Source organism: Pseudoliparis swirei, chromosome 7 (assembly GCF_029220125.1).
Source record: "Pseudoliparis swirei isolate HS2019 ecotype Mariana Trench chromosome 7, NWPU_hadal_v1, whole genome shotgun sequence".
Taxonomy (NCBI): domain Eukaryota; kingdom Metazoa; phylum Chordata; class Actinopteri; order Perciformes; family Liparidae; genus Pseudoliparis; species Pseudoliparis swirei.
The window spans coordinates 957323-975630 of record NC_079394.1 but is presented as its reverse complement, the minus strand read 5'-3'; the positions used below and the strand labels follow the sequence as shown (position 1 = coordinate 975630).

The 18308-nt window shown below is 44.4% G+C and overlaps 1 protein-coding gene across 1 annotated transcript; it reads left to right on the top strand.

Moving 5' to 3' along the window:
* The first annotated feature begins 711 nt into the window (after window positions 1-711).
* tbx5b (T-box transcription factor 5b) lies at window positions 712-15468 on the top strand. Its single transcript, XM_056419225.1, has 10 exons — window positions 712-781; window positions 949-2404; window positions 3268-3428; window positions 3722-3816; window positions 4104-4223; window positions 5564-5711; window positions 8386-8538; window positions 10407-10498; window positions 11157-11398; window positions 13285-15468. Exons 3-10 carry the CDS (start codon window positions 3270-3272, stop codon window positions 13839-13841), a joined length of 1566 nt encoding a protein of 521 aa, XP_056275200.1. The 5' UTR covers window positions 712-781; window positions 949-2404; window positions 3268-3269; the 3' UTR covers window positions 13842-15468.
* The last annotated feature ends 2840 nt before the right edge of the window (window positions 15469-18308 follow it).

Sequence of the window (18308 nt, the reverse complement as noted above, 5' to 3'; positions counted from 1 at the left end):
GCATTTTTTTTCTTACTTAAAAAAATATCTAAGTCTTATTTTGAGAAGACACGTCTGTTCATTAATTTTTATTTGGAATGTCAAATTATTGACCTGTGGATTAAAACCTGAAGCCAACCCCAATAAACACAATGAGTGTGATTACCGTATTCCAGGTAACCCTTCTTACAACACGCACGCGCGCACACACACACACACACACACACACACACACACACACACACACACACACACACACACACACAGGCATATGGTCTGATCGACATTAGTTAAATAAGCTATTGTATGTTCACTGAACTGCTTTTTAATAATTACAAAAAGTATGTAGGCCTTTTGTGGATACTTAATAATGTACTCATAAAAAGTAATTTCAGCAAAGTCAAGGTGTGATGCTCGTTGCTCAAACTCATGTGTAAAAGCGATCTATGTTATTAAAACTAATCAGTAAAATACATTATTATAATTAAAATATAATTAATATAGTCCCTTACATAAAACATTTGTAAACTCTTTAATTAAATTTTTTTTAACGGCTTGGAGTGTGTCTGTATATAAATCGGTAGGCTCATTGGTATCAAAGCAGATCGGAAACTTGATGTGTCTGCATTTACACACACACACACACACACACACACACACACACACACACACACCGGGCACTGGTCCATACTCTCCCAGTGGCCGCGCGCTTTCACTGCAGCGAACGCTCGTGCGGATCGGCGGTGCACCGAGCTGCTGGGAACCGGAGGTCTGTCACCGGGGAATCTGATGTTTACACACGGTAAGAGCTGCGCCAGAGGAAACGTGTTTAAACCACATAACCAGATGCAAAAAAACGCGGCACATTTACGCACGGAGATTCCCAACAGGCTATACTAGTGTATCATATTCTGTCCCAGTATTTATTTTTCATATTTCATTTCCTTTGTTTCACTTCTTTTTGTAAAGCTATATCTGCACATATCGACAGGCCAGTCGGTTCTACGGTATTTCAGAAGACGGTTACCGGTCATCTCGACCCATGAAGTCAACGCCACATTCCTGCGACGTGTCCTCATGCTAAATGAAATACACATTAACCACAGCATGCTGACCTCGCGGTGACCCCTTCAACTTTCAACTCTGGATGCCTCCAGTTATCAGCATCTACAGTAATCCAATCAAAATGTTGCACGCTGGCCTCAACCCACTGCTGCTGCATGCTGCTGCTGCTGCTGATGATGATGATGATGATGATGATGGTGATGATGATGATGATGGTGATGATGATATCGGCCTCGTAATACTGTGAGATCATATGTGAGGGTCTCTCATGTGAGATTAGACCTCGGAGTCATTATCATTTCGGGGAATGAAAATCAAATCATCATCACATCGTAACAAAGTAAAAGTTGTGATTTATTGAACATGTAAGGCATTCAGATTGACTAATAGCCTTTGGTGGAATGTCTTATACCCAGCCCACTTAGATACATCCCGTCATTGGTTAGGCATCATAGGTCTTTCGTTTGGTACGATTGGAGTTAATCAGCTCAACATTTGGGTAAACAATCCCTCGTTCTGCTTCTCCTCCTGCGGTCTAACATCACGTTCACCTCAGCTGACGGTTTCATTCAAGCGAAACATTCACAGTTTCTCAGACCTTAACAATCATACATTAATCTAAAAGAACAGTTTAATTCATAATCAAGTTTTTTCCATGCAAAGGAGCAGGAGTATCTGCGTGTGCACACGCGTGCATATGCCTGTTCATGTGTGTGAGTGTGTGTGTGTGTGTGTGTGTGTGTGTGTGTGTGTGTGTGTGTGTGTGTGTGTGTGTGTGTGTGTGTGTGTGTGTGTGTGTGCGTGCGTGTGTATGTGTGTGGGTGTGTACGTGTGTGTGCGCGTGTGATTGGCCAGTGTCACCACAGTGATTTGGGCTGCAGATGCCGATGCGCCGCGCAGACCTATGGGAGCGCAGGGAAGGCAGAAGGGGAGGGCCGAGCCTCCGAGGCGGACCTGACTCCATTTGTAATGAAGGCTCTGATGAGCGGCTCAGATCCGAGCTGCGCTGAGTCCGCGAGGCCTTCCGGAGATGAGCGATCTCGAGAGGAGCAACTGACTTCCGCTCTGAGCGGAGTGCAGCCTTGGCATCCGGCGGGACGGAGCTCGTGGAGCGGTGGAGCCGCGGACTGAGCGCGGGGGGACGGACACCGGAACGAGAAGCTGCCCGATGACATTTCGGAGCTGCACGGAGGCACGGGGGGGATTTTTGAGAACCGACGCTCCAGCATTCTCACTGTTGGATTTAAAAGATAATTAAGTGGGAATTAAAGCAAGCCAAAAAAAACCCGAGCAGGCTGCTGAGCGCGCAGGAGCAGGATGAGCGTGTGTTCTGCAGGGAGAGCAGAGCAGTGCGTTTGAGGTAACGGCCCTAAGGGAGACCATGCACGATACACGCACACACACGCGCGCGCGCGGGTCAGGCAGACCGTGCTTTGCTTATTTAATGTCAGCGATTGGACTTCAAGAGCTGCTTCCATTTGCAGAAAGCATGTCGGCTGCACACACATTCTGCTGTGGAGCTTCAAGCTGCGATACTCACATGATTATATTGTATAATATATATTATATATGTTGAGAATAATGCAAGCGATGATACCTCTGTATAGCTATAAAGACTTTTTAAAATATCACACACGCATGACCAATAGCATCCCAGTGCTATATGTCATCAATTACAAAAATAATGTTGAAGTTCAAATATAAATTGAATACAATTTTAAATAGTAACGTGCAGGTTATAGAACATGTATAAGTCATTGGGATGCAATATGAGGCATTATTTCTTCTTGCTGCTATTTGACAAAGAGAGGACCATAAGTTACACATCAAAGAGACCCGCATTGTGTCCTCAAACACAAGCTGTGTCTCGTCATGTGTGTGGCATCTTGTTCTATAGGACATTCGTGTGTTGTCCTATCAATTGCAAAAATATAATACTAAATATATTTCATAATGTTTTTTACATCATAGATTTTCAGACTGAATTTCCCATCGAATGACAAAGTGGCTCATTAACAAAACGAAATGTTCAGTGAGGCCGTCAAAATATATCAAACAGTGTCGTTCAACACCTATAATGCACTTTGAACGTGTGTGTGTGTGTGTGTGTGTGTGTGTGTGTGTGTGTGTGTGTGTGTGTGTGTGTGTGTGTGTGTGTGTGTGTGTGTGTGTGTGTGTGTGTGTGTGTGTGTGTGTGTGTGCTCGTGTTTGTGTGTGTGTCAGACATGGCAAACGGAGGGGACCAGTTCGGCCTCGCCGAGCCTCCGGACTCTGACTCCATGGATTCTCCAGAGGAGAGCAAACAGGAGAATCGCAGCTGCGCCGTGAACGCACCATCTTCCCCGCAGAAAGCCTCCAGTCAGCAGCTAGCTGCGGACCACAATGTAAATATTGATTTTATTAATATTGATCAATTAATAAGTTCAGATAATTAAGATGTTTCTGCGGTTTATCGCTGTAGAAAAAAAATGCTGCTGCATGTGCCTCGAACTGTAGACGAAATATGAAGTTTTGTTTTGTTTATCGAGGATTAGTTTTGGATCATAAACCACTTGATGAGGCGTTATTTTACATTTAATAAAATAAATAAATAATGGCGTTTTATTTTGGGGGGCTGTATTTGACTTCCAGAAGACTTTCTCTTCAGTTAGTGAGCACTGTTTTTATCTGGCTGCAGGGGATGGAAGGAATTAAAGTTTTCCTCCACGACCGGGAACTTTGGACCAAGTTTGATGAAGTGGGAACTGAAATGATCATCACCAAGGCCGGAAGGTAAGAGGAGGAACACGATGATCTGGTTGACTATAGGCTTTTTACTTCGGCCATATTTGTTTGATATTTTTTTCGAGTCAAGTCTTTACTAAAACACTGTAGGGAAGTTTTAATTCACGAGATATATTTGCATCTGTCCCGATACTTCTGGGACAAACTGTAAAATGTGAATCCTCAGGGGACGTTTGGTATTTGGAGGCTGGCTGTTTATTTTATTATCTAACTTCAGCTATTTTATAATCGACACTGTTTGAATGTACATTTTAATATGTTGCTCCTGGACGTAGGAGGATGTTCCCCAGTTACAAGGTGAAGGTCACAGGACTCAACCCGAAAACCAAGTACATCCTCCTGATGGACGTCGTGCCCGCGGACGACCACCGCTACAAGTTCTCAGACAACAAATGGTTCGTATGTTGTCGCGTGCAGCGCGTAATGGAGGAACTCCTCGACCATACCCACTCTGAGCGGCGCATAGGCTGTTAAAGGTTATAAAATATGCAACCATCCCTCGTGTCCGTGCACAGGTCAGCTTTCCCACGACCCTCTTGTTTATTAATGACATGTTTAACATCAATTAAATTAATTAATTAATATAAAATAATAGTCTACTTCTGGGGGATTAAAAAAAGATCTTCCCTGTATAGTGTTATAGTAACGTGGGCCACTATATTTACATTATAAATATTATTCTGAAACCTCCGTGAAACGGTAGATCTGCGTAAAGCGCGTTGTTGTGGTTTTCCATCCACTCCGCCCATGCTGCCTCTAAAGGTCGGGTCCTCTCTGCAGACTCGGCTGACCTAATTCCCGTGTTTTCCACCGTAATTGCCCGCCGGTGAAATCAGAGTAGAGAGAGACTGTGACGGGTTCACCGGGCGGACAGATGACGCAGGCCGGATTAAAGTCTCCCATTCAACTGCTTGTTGTGCTGAGTGGAAAATCCGACCAGGCCCCTGATCCGCGGAAGCTCTGCCTCTCCAGAGCACCGGGCACTCGGTTTCCACAAAGTAACGGGCCTGAAACCGGAGAACCGGGCGGCGGCAGAGCGCGTTTGTAAAGATAGCTCGGTGCTGCGGCCTCGGGCAAGCTGGAGGAGACCAAGTTGTTCTTTGGCTGTTACAACAGGCTTAAAATGTGTTTTTTTAAATGTGTATTTTTCTTTTGTTTTGTTTTGTTTTCTTTTATGAATTTATTGTAATTGTTCCAGGTCACGTCATTCAGCTTCGAGACTCGTAAGGCCAGCCTTCATGCAGCGCTTTTAAATCAGTGACACGGTTCATATTTTTCTTTGTGTGACGTGTAACCCGTCAGACGTCGGCCTTGATGTGCTGGAGAAACTCGCCTTCAACCGTTTGACGCGTGAATTAAAAATGAATAAAACCTCTCTCAGAGCTTCTTGCTGCTCTACGCCTCTGTGAACTGCTGCACCACGGAAACCCTCTCGGATGTTTTTGGTTCTGCTGTTTTAGTTTCGAGGGGTTTAACGGCGTGACGCGTTCAGGCGTCTCCACGGCGCCTCAAAACATGCCGCGTTCACGTGTGTCGGCCGAGTTGTGGTCCAGAGGTGGGTCTCTGCGTAAACTCAAGAAGGTGCATTTGGTGTTAGCCTCATTAAAGCCCCAGATAGGCCTCTGCAGCGCGGGCCTCCGCGCGCTGTGCACCCGCGGTCAGAAACCACTGAGTGACCCGCTGCGAGTCAATGTCTGCCCGTTTCTGATCTGCTGCCCTCTCCTCCTCCCTAAAGGTCGATAACGGGAAAGGCAGAGCCCGCGATGCCCGGGAGGCTCTACGTCCACCCGGACTCTCCCGCCATCGGAGCTCACTGGAGCCGCCAGCTCGTCTCTTTCCAGAAGCTCAAACTCACGAACAACCACCTGGACCCCTTTGGACACGTGAGTCCGTCTCCTGGGCAAAGCGTCGAGCTCATGTGGAGTATGCATATTCATTTAGAACAAGATAAATGCTCTCCGTCTTTTTGAGCTTTTTATCATTTTAAAAAAAAAAAAAATTGTTTTTTATTGTTTAAAGCTCTTTGAATAGTTGGGGCCTGTTATTGTTAGGCTTGGATTACAACGTTATTTTAAAGACACGGAAGAACCTAAATCATGACATTTCCAGTGAAAACGGTCTATTGTCCTAAAGTCCAAAAGTAGCCATAATATGCATTTTAAATAATCACCGTTGAGTGATTACCGGAGAGACAAAGGCCCGGGAGCAGGTCCGACACTCAGCCGGAGTCTCGAGGGCGGAGTGGCGGCAGACGCGCAGACTTATTCCCGCCATGCAGCTCTGAGTTCTCCGCTCGCCGGACAGTAAAACTCTCAAGGACACACTTTATGTCGCGAGAGCAGGTGAGCAGGTATGCTACTGTTGTTTCCCGCGTGCGTCTCGGTGCGCGCATGCGCACGCACAAACAAACAGATCTGAGTTTAAGCTTGTTGAATGAGAGATAATGACGTCAATGCCTCTTCAGCCCATTAGCTGATGCGTGTGACCAGCAGACACGTCACTGCGATTAAACGGTGCCCCCTGGGATAAACACACGTGCTTGCGCCCGTGCACGCGCATACACATCGCACCGCGATCCCTTTAAAACAAAAAAAGCCCTCGCGGAGTTCGTTACCACACTCAAAAAAACGATTCAAGCCCTTCTTCGAGGTGACACATTTAAATATTGTTTGATACATGTAAATAAATCAATTACAAAACGAAGATATTTATATTGAATTGGTGTAACACAAAATGTATGAATACTTTCATTTATTAGATTTATTTAGGTTACACAAAAACGATTCAAGCCCTTCTTCGAGGTGACACATTTAAATATTGTTTGATACATTTAAATAAATCAATTACAAAAATCGATATTTATATTTAATGGGTGTAACACAAAACGTATGAATACTTTCATTTATTAGATTTATTTAGGTTCGATGGTGTGCATATCAACTCAAAATAAATGTGTTTCATTGGGGACTCCCCTTTGCGCATGCGCCAGCTGAAAATCAGTTGTTTGCATGAGGTGAAGACACTTTCAGGGCTGTACGGTGGTGTAGTGGCTAGCACTGTCGCCTCAAAGCCAGAGGGCCGTGGGTTCAATTCCCACTCGGGGCTTTCCTTCTGTGTGGAGTTTGCATAGTTAGTTAATTTATATTTTGAGTTGGACAAACATAAATTAATTTAATTTAATGAATATCGTTATTTTATTTTAGATGTATTTGATACAAATGAGTTGGACTAACTTAATTACATTTTATTGCACTGATGTGCTAAATTTGAGTTGGAGTTGCATATACTTATTGGATGGAAAACCTGCCAACAATTTAATTGAGTTCATCCAATGAGTCATTTCTTTGAGTGCAGCGTCGTGTTGAGGAGTTACACTTCATGGCTGAATGCAGTGAGTTGTTATTGATTCACATCCCGATATTTGCAAGTAAAATACAACGATCTATATACGTCCTTTTAAATAAATAAAACAAGTTTTAGGTTTAGGTGCACACTTTAAACAAACTTCAACATTACTGAGCATAGTTCGTGGCTGTACATGTAGAATAGTTAAATGTGATATTAACAATAAAATGAGTATATAGTTTGAAGTTAATCCGCATTTGTTCAAAACAACATAAATGTTTCCGTAACAGATATATTTATGTAATCCAAGACAATCTTCTGAAGTGCACCCTCAGGACAAACAATGATCATGTCAAATCTACTGGTTCCAATATAATTGTGGTATGGGAGGAGCCATGATAAGCATGAGTCACCATGTGCTGCGCATTGGACCACACGTCACTGCTCTTCTAAAACAAGTCTTTAAGGTCTGTTTGAGTATGGGAGATAAGTCAGGGCACAACCATCTGCATACAGAGAGAAGAGAGAAGAGGAACGCCAACAATGATACAATCAATGATGTTAGAATGTTTGATATGTACTTTGAAACCACTATCTTCTCAAGCAACACGGAACATGGCTTGAACTCAGGGTGGAACTATATATAGAATAAAAGAAAGTTTACTTTACTTTAAAAAAAGAGGGGGGAAAGTAGTTCATACAAAGACTTGCTTGATCATAATATGATGCAAACCTGTTTTAATTTTTGAGTAAGCTATCGTCCTCCAGGTTAATGACTCATGATTGCATCACATGTTGGGATTGAGGCTTTATACTTCCAATAAATCAGATGGAGTCTGGTCTTGTTGTAATAACCTATTATTTAGTTTTGGAAAGGAAATTGTGATTCATTAAATGTACTGCTTCACTTTCCCTTTAAGTATGTTTTCTGGTATAACATTGACATGAATATAAGACTTTTAGAAAAAGAAGCCTCAACATAAATCAGTAAACTGTACGCTTCATAACTGAATCAGGTAAACAATATTCTTTCGTTTTTTACTCACATCAGTTCCAGCCTAATATTAATTAATCTCTTCCATATTAATGTCATCCAATCCAGTGAATTGGGTTCACCCTGCACCGGGCCTCCAGTCCGGTCCCGGCATCTGCCGGCATGGGGAACATGACAGCTCGGTCAATCTCACCTCCTCAATCTCTCCCCCCGTGCAGATAATCCTCAACTCCATGCACAAATACCAGCCTCGCCTTCACATCGTCAAGGCCGACGAGAACAACGGCTTCGGCTCCAAAAACACGGCGTTCTGCACCCACGTCTTCTCTGAGACCGCCTTCATCGGCGTGACGTCCTACCAGAACCACAAGGTACGCTGCACATCATCGCCGTTTAGAGAGAGACGCCGACGCCTCACGTGGGCCGTGGGTACAGAGACACGGGATGGGAGGGTCTGAAAGACAAATACTATACGAAGAGACTTTTTAGATGATCCTTTTGGCTTTAATGGTCAGAGGAAGATGTGGTAGCTGACTGGAAATCGAGAGAGAGAGAGAGAGACTAAGGTCCCGCCGTTAGTATTGAACCAGGGGCAACAACCTTCGGACAGGCGCTTCACAAAAACTGACATTTCGATATCACTTGGTGCTTTTTTTTTACCGGCTGAAGCTAAAGGCTACCTCATAAATATCTCAACAATTATGGAAATGATTCTCAAAGCAAATCAGATCCATTCTGCCGTCATATGTGTGAGTGTATGGAGATTTGCTTTGCTCCCTGACCACCTTAAAACTTCTGTCTCTCACACACAGTGTATTCACACACACACACACACACACACATATTCTTTGTTTGTATTACTGTCCTTATTTTCTATCCAGAAAGTCAATTTGCATCTTCTTTGTTTATGTGGGCTTCCTCAGTATTAGTAAATATGTCCAAAAATAAGTTATCCGTGTGAGTGTGTATGTGTGTGTGTGTGTGTGTGTGAGTGTGTGTGTGTGTGTGTGTATAGTGTGTGTGTAAGAGTGTGTGAGTCCTGGTCTATAATGACCTGTTTCTTTCCCTTGATCTTTGCTGATCCAGTTTTCTCGACGTCTCTTAGGAAGACGGATCGCTGCAGCTTTAAGCCGCTCTGCTTTCGTTTGGATCGTTTCAATGGGATTACATTTCATAACAGAACTTAAATAACATAAATATTTCCACTATCATTTGTGTCTATACCTTGTTAGCACTTTAAATCAATTACATTTATTTTGTGTAGATCAAAATCACAAATAACTAATTTGCCCAACAGGCTTGTCAGCAATAGAGTTCTACGTCCTGCACGCAGGGACCATACAGCTATGATTGGGTATTATTTTATTAAAAAATAAATACAAACACATACAAGGCTCATACAATAGATCTACAAGTATTTATGTGCATTAATTAATTTAGAATAGAAATGACAGTTTTAAGGCCTTTAAAAAGTTGTGCTATTTATACTAGTTGGAGTATTGAGTGTAATTGTACTAAACTACTTTTATATAAAATGTCATCATGTATTTAGATGCATAATTCTCGAGTTTGTACTAATATTTATTATTCTTACTATTAATTAAATAGATAGTTGCAGTAGCAGAAGTTATTAATTTAATTATATTGGAGTATTCTAAAAAATATTCTCACTTTTACATGTAAAAAATAAAAATAAATCTTTCATACAAGTGATAATAAATACTAATGATATTACACTGCTGAATCCAACATTCATGGATCAAATTATAACTATTTAGCCAGTAGTCTGGTGGCGGTATCAGTATTTTCGGCACTTCAAAGTTTATTTAGACCCGGCTGGTGTCAGATCTCAAGGCCACTTGCCCGCTGTGTGACGGTGGTTTGCCTCCATGACATCACTGAGAGAAGTTTGAAGACTTAAACATCAAAGCGTGCAGCTTTGGACCTCTAAAAGCTTTGGCCTGAAGTCCTTAAACCTGGCGACTGTTTGGGTAAACAGTTTATTCTCGGTCAGCTGGCGAGGACAGTGTCAGCTCCGCGAGAACCGTCAGCTGCTGAGGAATGTTGGCTGCTTCTCCATCTGCAGGGCCTCTCACTCAGAGTACTAAGTCAATGAAAAGGACAGCTTCACAACTGTATGGGCCCTTGCGTGTCTGTGTGTAGTCGCATGAACGTGTGTTTGTGCATGTGGAGTAATGCTTGTTGTCTGAGATAAAGATGTTCTCTGCTTGGTGCTCAGATTACACAACTGAAGATAGAGAATAATCCCTTTGCGAAGGGCTTCAGAGGCAGCGATGACAATGAGCTGCACCGCATGGCCAAGCTACAAAGGTGAGTTCAGCTGTGTTGATGTGTGTGTGTGTGTGTGTGTGTGTTTCCTGTCAAAATACTGTAAATCATTACATTTTAGGGTGAACACTTGGTTTAAGGTTCGTTCGACTCTCACGGCTCTGTTTGCGTGTTGGACTAATCTCCATTCAAGCTCAGTTTTGGCAGGCAGTTTAGAGATTGAATCAGCCAATGGGAGAGTCTGTTCCAGAGGGCGGAGGACGCAGAGGGGTGGGTGTTCAGGGCAGCGCCCCTGTGTGACTGTGCTGCTGTGGTTGGAGCGGAGCAGAGGAGAGTCTATCTGAAGTGACACACCAATGGATGTTTATTTTTAGAGCGACGTATTATCTCACAGCAGGACTGGCTGTGTGTGTGTGTGTGTGCATGCATAAGTGTGTGTCACTATCTCAGCAAGGGTCAGGGAGATGTGGCCTGCTGTCCCCGGCATACCACAGAGTTCACCGAGAGGGGAATGTGTACAAAAAGAGATCAGAGCGGAAAGGATGCCGCACCACTGAGTAGAACAAGAGCACTAGTCACGCACCGCGGTAGAACACACACACAGGGTCCGTGGTTTTATTGAGCCCGTCTGACGTCACAGGCACATGTTGCTTCTGCTGTACTCGTCCACGCAGTGATTCTCAACCCCTTCTCGTTTCAGTAAGGACTTCCCCGTGGTTCCCCGCTCGACCGTCCGTCAGAGAGCCTGTTCGGCGGGCAGTCCCTTCGGGGGGGAGGGCGGGGGTCTGCACGGATCTCCCGAAGCTGTCGGATCCCCCTACAGCTGCGAGAACGGCTTGAGCGGCGGCAGTCCCCAGGAGCTGCTGAGGGCTCCCCCGGCACACTACGCCCTTCCTCATCCTCAGCTGCAGCCACAGGGCGACCACTGCAGCAAGAGGAAAGGTAGGAGGCCGCGGTGTGTGTCTACATTGTGTGAGAAACACACAAAGCAATGCCATGAGTCCAGTGGTCCCCAAACTTAGGCCCGCCTCCACATTTGGCCCGGCCCCCTGAACAATACCAGAGATGCATTATGATTAAAAAAATATATGTTTCAGTCAGGCCACACAAATCCTCGACTAGCCGCTGTCAAATAGAACGGAATAATGGCGAAAAGGTTAGGTAAGATCCCGGAAAGGGTTATTAATATTTGGTTGTGTGGCTTTCTGGAAAACAATACATGTTTACATTTAGGCACCCTGTGATCGTCTCACTGTTACACATTGACCCCTGACCCCGGCCCCATCAGAGGAGGGGACAGTGATGTGGCCCTCACAGGAAACAGTCTGGGGACCCCTGACTTAGTCCATTAGCTGACTCAGAGCGCAGACACTACCTCTTTATTTTCATTTAATTATTGTAAACATTTGTGTAATAGTTGCAATAATTGAGTATTTGTGTACATACTGACAGTCATCTAATGGTTAATATTGTTTTTTAATTGATTAAAGTGAACACATTTTTTAAGATTGATTTACTTACTTTTAGGCAGCCAGTAAGAAGAGAAAAAGAGAAAGTTGAAAAGAGTTATGTGTTTATCTTTATTAAATCAGTCACATTTGATGCTTGGACAATTTGGAGATGATGCACTAAAGAGACTAAAAACATATTAATTTTGACTATTTATCATGGAACTAACACAAATAGTTCACTTTTGTTTTTTACTGCAAAGGACTTCAGATTTGAAGTAACTTCAGATGTTTTCTTTAACGCCAACTGAAATGAATGGAAACCAATGGCTGCCTGGGAAAAAGAAAACAAACCTAAAGACCCGGTCACATGCACATGAGCTGGGACCGACATTTACTACGTGTTTCCAAATGTTTAATGAGCATCAGGTTCACTTGGCAGCAGCTGACTGAATGAATATGAGTCATTATGAGTATCAGTCATACACACACGCTCGCATGGCTTCAGTCAGGCATATTAATCAACAGCTAAAAGAAAATCATTACCTTACATTACATCACATTACATTACATTACATCACATCACATTACATCACATTACATCACATGTCATGTAGCAGACACTTTTAATCAAAGAGACTTACAACAAGTTCATCAACCAAGAGAACAAACTAAGAACTACAAGAATACAGGAAGTAACATTTCTTCAAGAAAGTCGAACTACAAAAGTACCATGAGTAATACCATAAGTAATACTATAAGTAATACCATAAGTAATACTCTAAGAAGTAATAACATGATAACATGAGTAATACCATAAGCAATACCATAAGTAATACTAGTACCATAAGTAATACCATAAGTAGTACTCTAAGTAATAACATTAGTAATAACATGAGTAGTACCATAAGTAATACCATAAGCAATACCATAAGCAATACTAGTACCATAAGTAATACTATAAGTAAGAGTCATTTAAGTGCCACTGAAGTGCTAATCTGTGTTTTAATCCAGATATAGTCTAAAAATGTGTTTTTAGTTAACATTAACAATGACTGAGAGAAATAATGCAAAGAAGCTTAAAATAACATATTTTGTTCAAGCTGAGAAACCCGACTGAACAAAGCGTGGGAGGCGAGGAGCGCGTCCCTCAGGCTGGACTTCTCTTTATTTTCAATGTCTCAAAAGGCCTTTTGAATCTGGACTGTGGGCCTTGACTAGTGGTCTGCATTGATGATACGTGTCGCCTGTATACTTTGTAGGTGCCGGGGCTGGGTCTTGTTTTCATCACACTGGTGCAGGACTTAGACGACTGTATGTTTTACCATCAAGAACAAATTCATTCATGTTCAACTCGTCTTTCTCTCCGTCTCTCTTCAGTGGAGAACTGCCCTTCAGGAAACCGGCAGCACCTGTACAAGAAACCCTTCAGCGGAAGCTCTCCGAGTGAGGGCGAGTCTTACTACCACCCCTCCTCCTATCCTCCTCCCCCTCCACCCGGCCTCTCCACCAACCAACTCCCCGACTCCCCCTTCAGCTCGGACATGGGACAGCGTCAGGCCTGCATGTTTGCCGGCGCCGAGCCCAGACTGGATGAACTCAACCGTACCTCCTGGTCCTACACCTGCCCGCTCTCCTCCGCCATGACCCCAATGGAAACCTACCCACCGTACACCCCTCACCCTCCCTACAGCTCCAGTCCTCAGGGTTCCCGACTCAGCGCTTTGGCCCACCAGAACTCTCCGGCGCTTGGAGAACACATCACCCACCACCCCTATCAGAGCCAGAGCTCCCAGAACATTCCCAGCAGGCAGCTGAGCCCTCCTCTCAGAGAGTATCCTCGCTACACGCCCAACCTGTCTCCTCCTCTCTACCACACACTAGAAGCACACGCACACATCCGATGTGGCGTCCCTGAATGGAGCGCAGCCTCCTGACTGAACCAGAGGACACAAACCAAAGACTGACAGAGATTCCTCGTCTCAAATTCAGTGACCCTTCTTTTTGCTTCGCTGAAAGATGCTGCGCCATATACGGACTGAAGAGGATATGAGCTTTGTAAAATATCTGTGAAAAGTGATTGTGCCGTGTGAGGAAGTGTCATCTGCTCCTCATGTTTCCCCCCGGTGATGGACGGAGCAGTGACATGTTAAAGACTGGATTTAGACATCCATGAAAGAAAGAAAGAGTCCGAGCGGCACAATCAGAGTTGTACTTTATTGTCTTTCCATAACCCAAAGACCGACGTCACCCTCATGTGAGCCCCGCTGAGGCCGGACCGGCACTCGGCGGTTCTCCTCTCCATGACTCCCACTCGCTCCATCGTGGAGGATGTGGATTGTGACCCACGGTCAGACGGGCCCAAACATTTACTGACCAACACAATCTGCGCTCCCACAGCTGAGCCGAGGGAGACATTGCTTCTCTTCAGCAGAGCGAGCACAGCTCCACGCTCTGTCTCAGTGACCGAGAAAAGGCATGGGTTGTGTGTGTGTGTGTGCGTGTGTGTGTGTGTGTGTAAAGCCAACATCAGTTCAGCTCAAGGATGCGATGAGTTAATTTCCAAAGAGACAGGCAGTAGTCGCTGCAGGCGCTGCACCACCGACATAAACAGTTTGTTTAGAGCGCGCTACAGGCCGAAGGACCTGTAAACACGGCTTCTCCTGCATTCTGGGTAAATGCACGACTCAGCGTCATGCAACTGTCACCGCTGTCCTCCCAGTCACCCCCAACTGGCCAATCAGCTTTCTCCATTCACCGAGAGCCAGCCAATGAACATAAACATCTCTGTTATCCCCAGCCGACCAGCCGGAGCTGCAGCGCAGCACGTTTCATGGTGCCGGCCCATTTGAGTTTGTTTCTGAATTATTCATTTAATAAAAATAAAATGATTAGGTTTATTTAATAAGGGACAGTGCACATTAAATACACATTTCAGTCAATGTGCCAGAGTTAGCCAAGAGGCTGTTTTTCATCATGAGTCCAGTGTTGATCCTTGCAACTCTTTAAAATATTATTTTGAATCCTTTTACTTTGTCTTTACTTTCTCTAAATGCTCCCTGTCAGATTGGGTTAAATACATGTCCCTGTAAAGAAACATGCGTGTCCCCCTGCGGGCTGAGGTCCTGGTTCATTGTGTAATGATGCCGTTTTTATGTTTGTGTCCCGTTACATGCAGTAACATGTGAGCAGGAACATCACAACCCGTCAGTGTGCAAAGAGCATATCCTCAGCATGCCTTGTGTGTGCGTGTGTGTGAGTGTGTGTGAGTGTGTGTGTGCGTGTGTGTGTGTGTGTGGGTGTGTGTGTGTGTGTGTGTGTGTGCGTGTGTGTGTGCGTGGGTGTGGGTGTGTGTGTGTGTGAGTTCATACAATGAGATTTTTCTAAAGATTTGTTCCTGCTATTAGTATTTATTACTCAAGATTTGTAAAGATTAGTTTGTTGTTAACTTGTGAAAGATCTTTGTTTCTCTTTGGAAGGTTGTTTCTGGTTTCACCTCCAAGTGGTGATAAATAAACACAATGTGCTGTTAAGTGGAAATAAAGACACATTTATACACAGAAACAGTTCGTTTGAGAGTGTTTCCTCAGCCAAGTGGTTTGTCGTGTTCTTCTTTGTGATTGGACCGCAAGCGACTGGAGACAGACTCAACATTCCCGGCGGGTTATTTAAAGTGCGCTCAGCACCGTGTGGAAACTGTTTGAAGTGCGGTGCAGTTTATCAGTTTCAATGCATGTGTCTTCATGAAGGACCTGAGACAAACAGCAGCCTGCGACTTTTCTCAAATGCTGCGTGTGCAATAATCTCATAGAACAATGTAGAGTCCCGTTTAAAGTGCAACGGTGCGTGTGCTCTGTGGTCTTATCAGGTGAGAAACTCGCTCTCCCCCTCGGTAACAAACCCCTGAGTGTCGTGGCTGCTGTGCATACCTTGTCCGCTCCTCTTATCTCTGACAGGTTGTTTGGCATCTGCAGTCTCCACCGGCTGGACCCCCTCACTGATGCCCAGAGCGGGGTCGGTCTGCTGGGATGCAGGACAAAGAAAGGTGGGGGTCTGTTGGTGGTCCCCCCCCCCCACCTCCCTTTTCTTCGACTCCCCTACTCTCTCCTCCTGACATCTCATGTTTCTGTGTGTCTCGCAGCAAAGTTAACCTCTTACACCTTACACCTGCTCAGAGTTTACAGCACACTAGAACAAATGGATGTAACAAGCAGAGATGTATTTAGAAAAGGCTGCTAAATCATTAAACTTCTAACCCGCTGTATTTACATTTAATTGCATAGTTATTTGTCAGTTGTCAGACCTCCCTCTCTCCCCTTCTCCTTTTCTCTTTCTTCCTTTCCCTCTCCCTCTCCTACACCATAGGGTCAGAGGTTAAGCAGGCAGCTCTTCAGAGGGTCTGTTCCTCCTTAACCCTACGCCTCCAGGATGGAGAGGGGGGAGGGGGGAGGGGGGAGGGGGGTCCCATGCATGAGCCTCGGACTCTGAAGATGGATTGCACCGCTTCATGTTTGCTTGTACAGTAACAGAGCTGTGAGGACTTCTGTGTGGCTGGAAGTCATCTGGGAGAATGAAGCGTAATGAAAGTAATCTTAAATAGTGTGAAGGACCGTGATCCATCTGGGGAGCGCTTCCTCAGACACACCGGGCAGACAGTAGATTGATGAACCTTTGTGATCAAAGAGCCTAAGTGGTGCTTATCATTATCTCCAAGACGAACCCCCAACACACACACACGCACACACACACACACACACACACACACACTACTAACCGCTGCCTCCGCCTGCCCCTCAAAATATTCTACTTTTCTCTTTCATATCCACATTTACCATGATGCTTTGCAACGGACGCATAGCACAAACAAACCTATCCGCGTATTCTTTTTCACGGCATGTGTGACGAGACACCGCGCGTTAAACGGAAGAAGACGTTTTTAAATGTCACACATTTGGCCTCGACGCCTCACTTCTGTAGGCAGCTGAGCTGAGAGGGTTGCTGAGGACGGCTCACGCTTCTGCTGTCTTGGATGTGGAAGCTGCTCTCCGGGCACCGAGAGACATTTCTCCTGCAAAGAAATCATTTTTAAAAGGCACCAAAGACTTATTTAAGCTTATTTCATTACAGTCTGAACTCTTGGTTTGTATCAGGATTCTTTTGCAGGACACTGAGAGGCACGTGTGTGGTGTCTAGCATTAGTGATTCAATTCAATTCAGTTTATTTTATACAGCCCAACATCACAAATTACAAATTTGCCTCAAAGGGCTTTACATCTGTACGCATAGCACATCCCATCCCACATGATGCTGTGTGCAATAAGTGGTCTTAATGGAGTGTAATCGATAAAGTTGATTAGGGTTCATCTCTTTGGGTCTGATGGCGCTCCGTCTCTGTGAAGGGAAACCGCTCAGTCCTCCCTGACTAGCACGGCTCTAGTTCAACGGCTGTTACAGTGAGATGCCAGAGGAAAGAGAGAAAAGGAATGATGGCCATTTTCATGTTACAAAAGTTTAAAGTTCAATATTAAAATGGTATCTCCATCCTGGAGAGGGATCCTCCTCTGTTCTCTCCTCAAGGGTTCTTACCTTTTTCCCCCTGAAGGGTTATTTGGGAGTTGTTCCTGATCCCATGTGAGGTCAAAGGTCAGGGATGTCTATATGTACAGATTGTAAAGCACTCTGAGACACATTTGTAATTTGTGAAAATGGGCTATACAAATAAACTGAATTGAATTGAATTGAATTTGTATTATTTGTTCTATTCATAAGCTTTCCGGAAACTTGAGATCAACAATCACACCGAAGATTGTTGATCTGTTTTAGAGGGAATCAAAAGCTGAGCGGGCATAGTTGTAAAATGGTTTGATGGATACTTCAAACATATCTTTCAGCATAAGATAATAAACTGAGCCATAAGTAAGTGTGATTAGAATCAGTGAGCACTGCAGGCACTAAGAGGACAGCACAATGGCATTACAATAACGTCAAACAATGAATGCTTGGCCATTACAAGGGATTCAACAAAGTAGGATGGTAGAGGTTTATTTGAATTATACTATCCATCCTTGTTGCTATTTAAAAGCCTGGAGAATGGTCTAATGCTGTTAAGCACAGTACGGAAACCAGCCTGAGACTCGGAGATAATTTCCCCCTAAATGAGAGTTTATGGTTGAAACAGCCCTGAAATCGCTGAAGTAGATCTTAATATGAGCATAAGGGCTGTCAAGGATAAGAGGCCAAGTAGGAGTGTGCGTGTGGGGGTGGGGGGTGTATGCTTGGGTTGTCCTGCGTGTTGCATCTAAAAGACAAAGGGAGAGGCTAAACTAACAGAAGACAGGCCAACCCAGGGTCAGAGGGCTCGGGCTAACCTGATCAGTTGTGTATCCGCCCATCCTCGAACCATC

Coding starts and splice junctions, on each gene's coding strand:
- tbx5b (XM_056419225.1), top strand. CDS start 3,270: ATGGCAAACGGAGGGGACCAGTTCGGCCTCGCCGAGCCTCCGGACTCT. Junction 4,224..5,563: donor AAGTTCTCAGACAACAAATG/GTTCGTATGTTG, acceptor TCCTCCCTAAAG/GTCGATAACGGGAAAGGCAG. Junction 5,712..8,385: donor ACCTGGACCCCTTTGGACAC/GTGAGTCCGTCT, acceptor CCCCCCGTGCAG/ATAATCCTCAACTCCATGCA.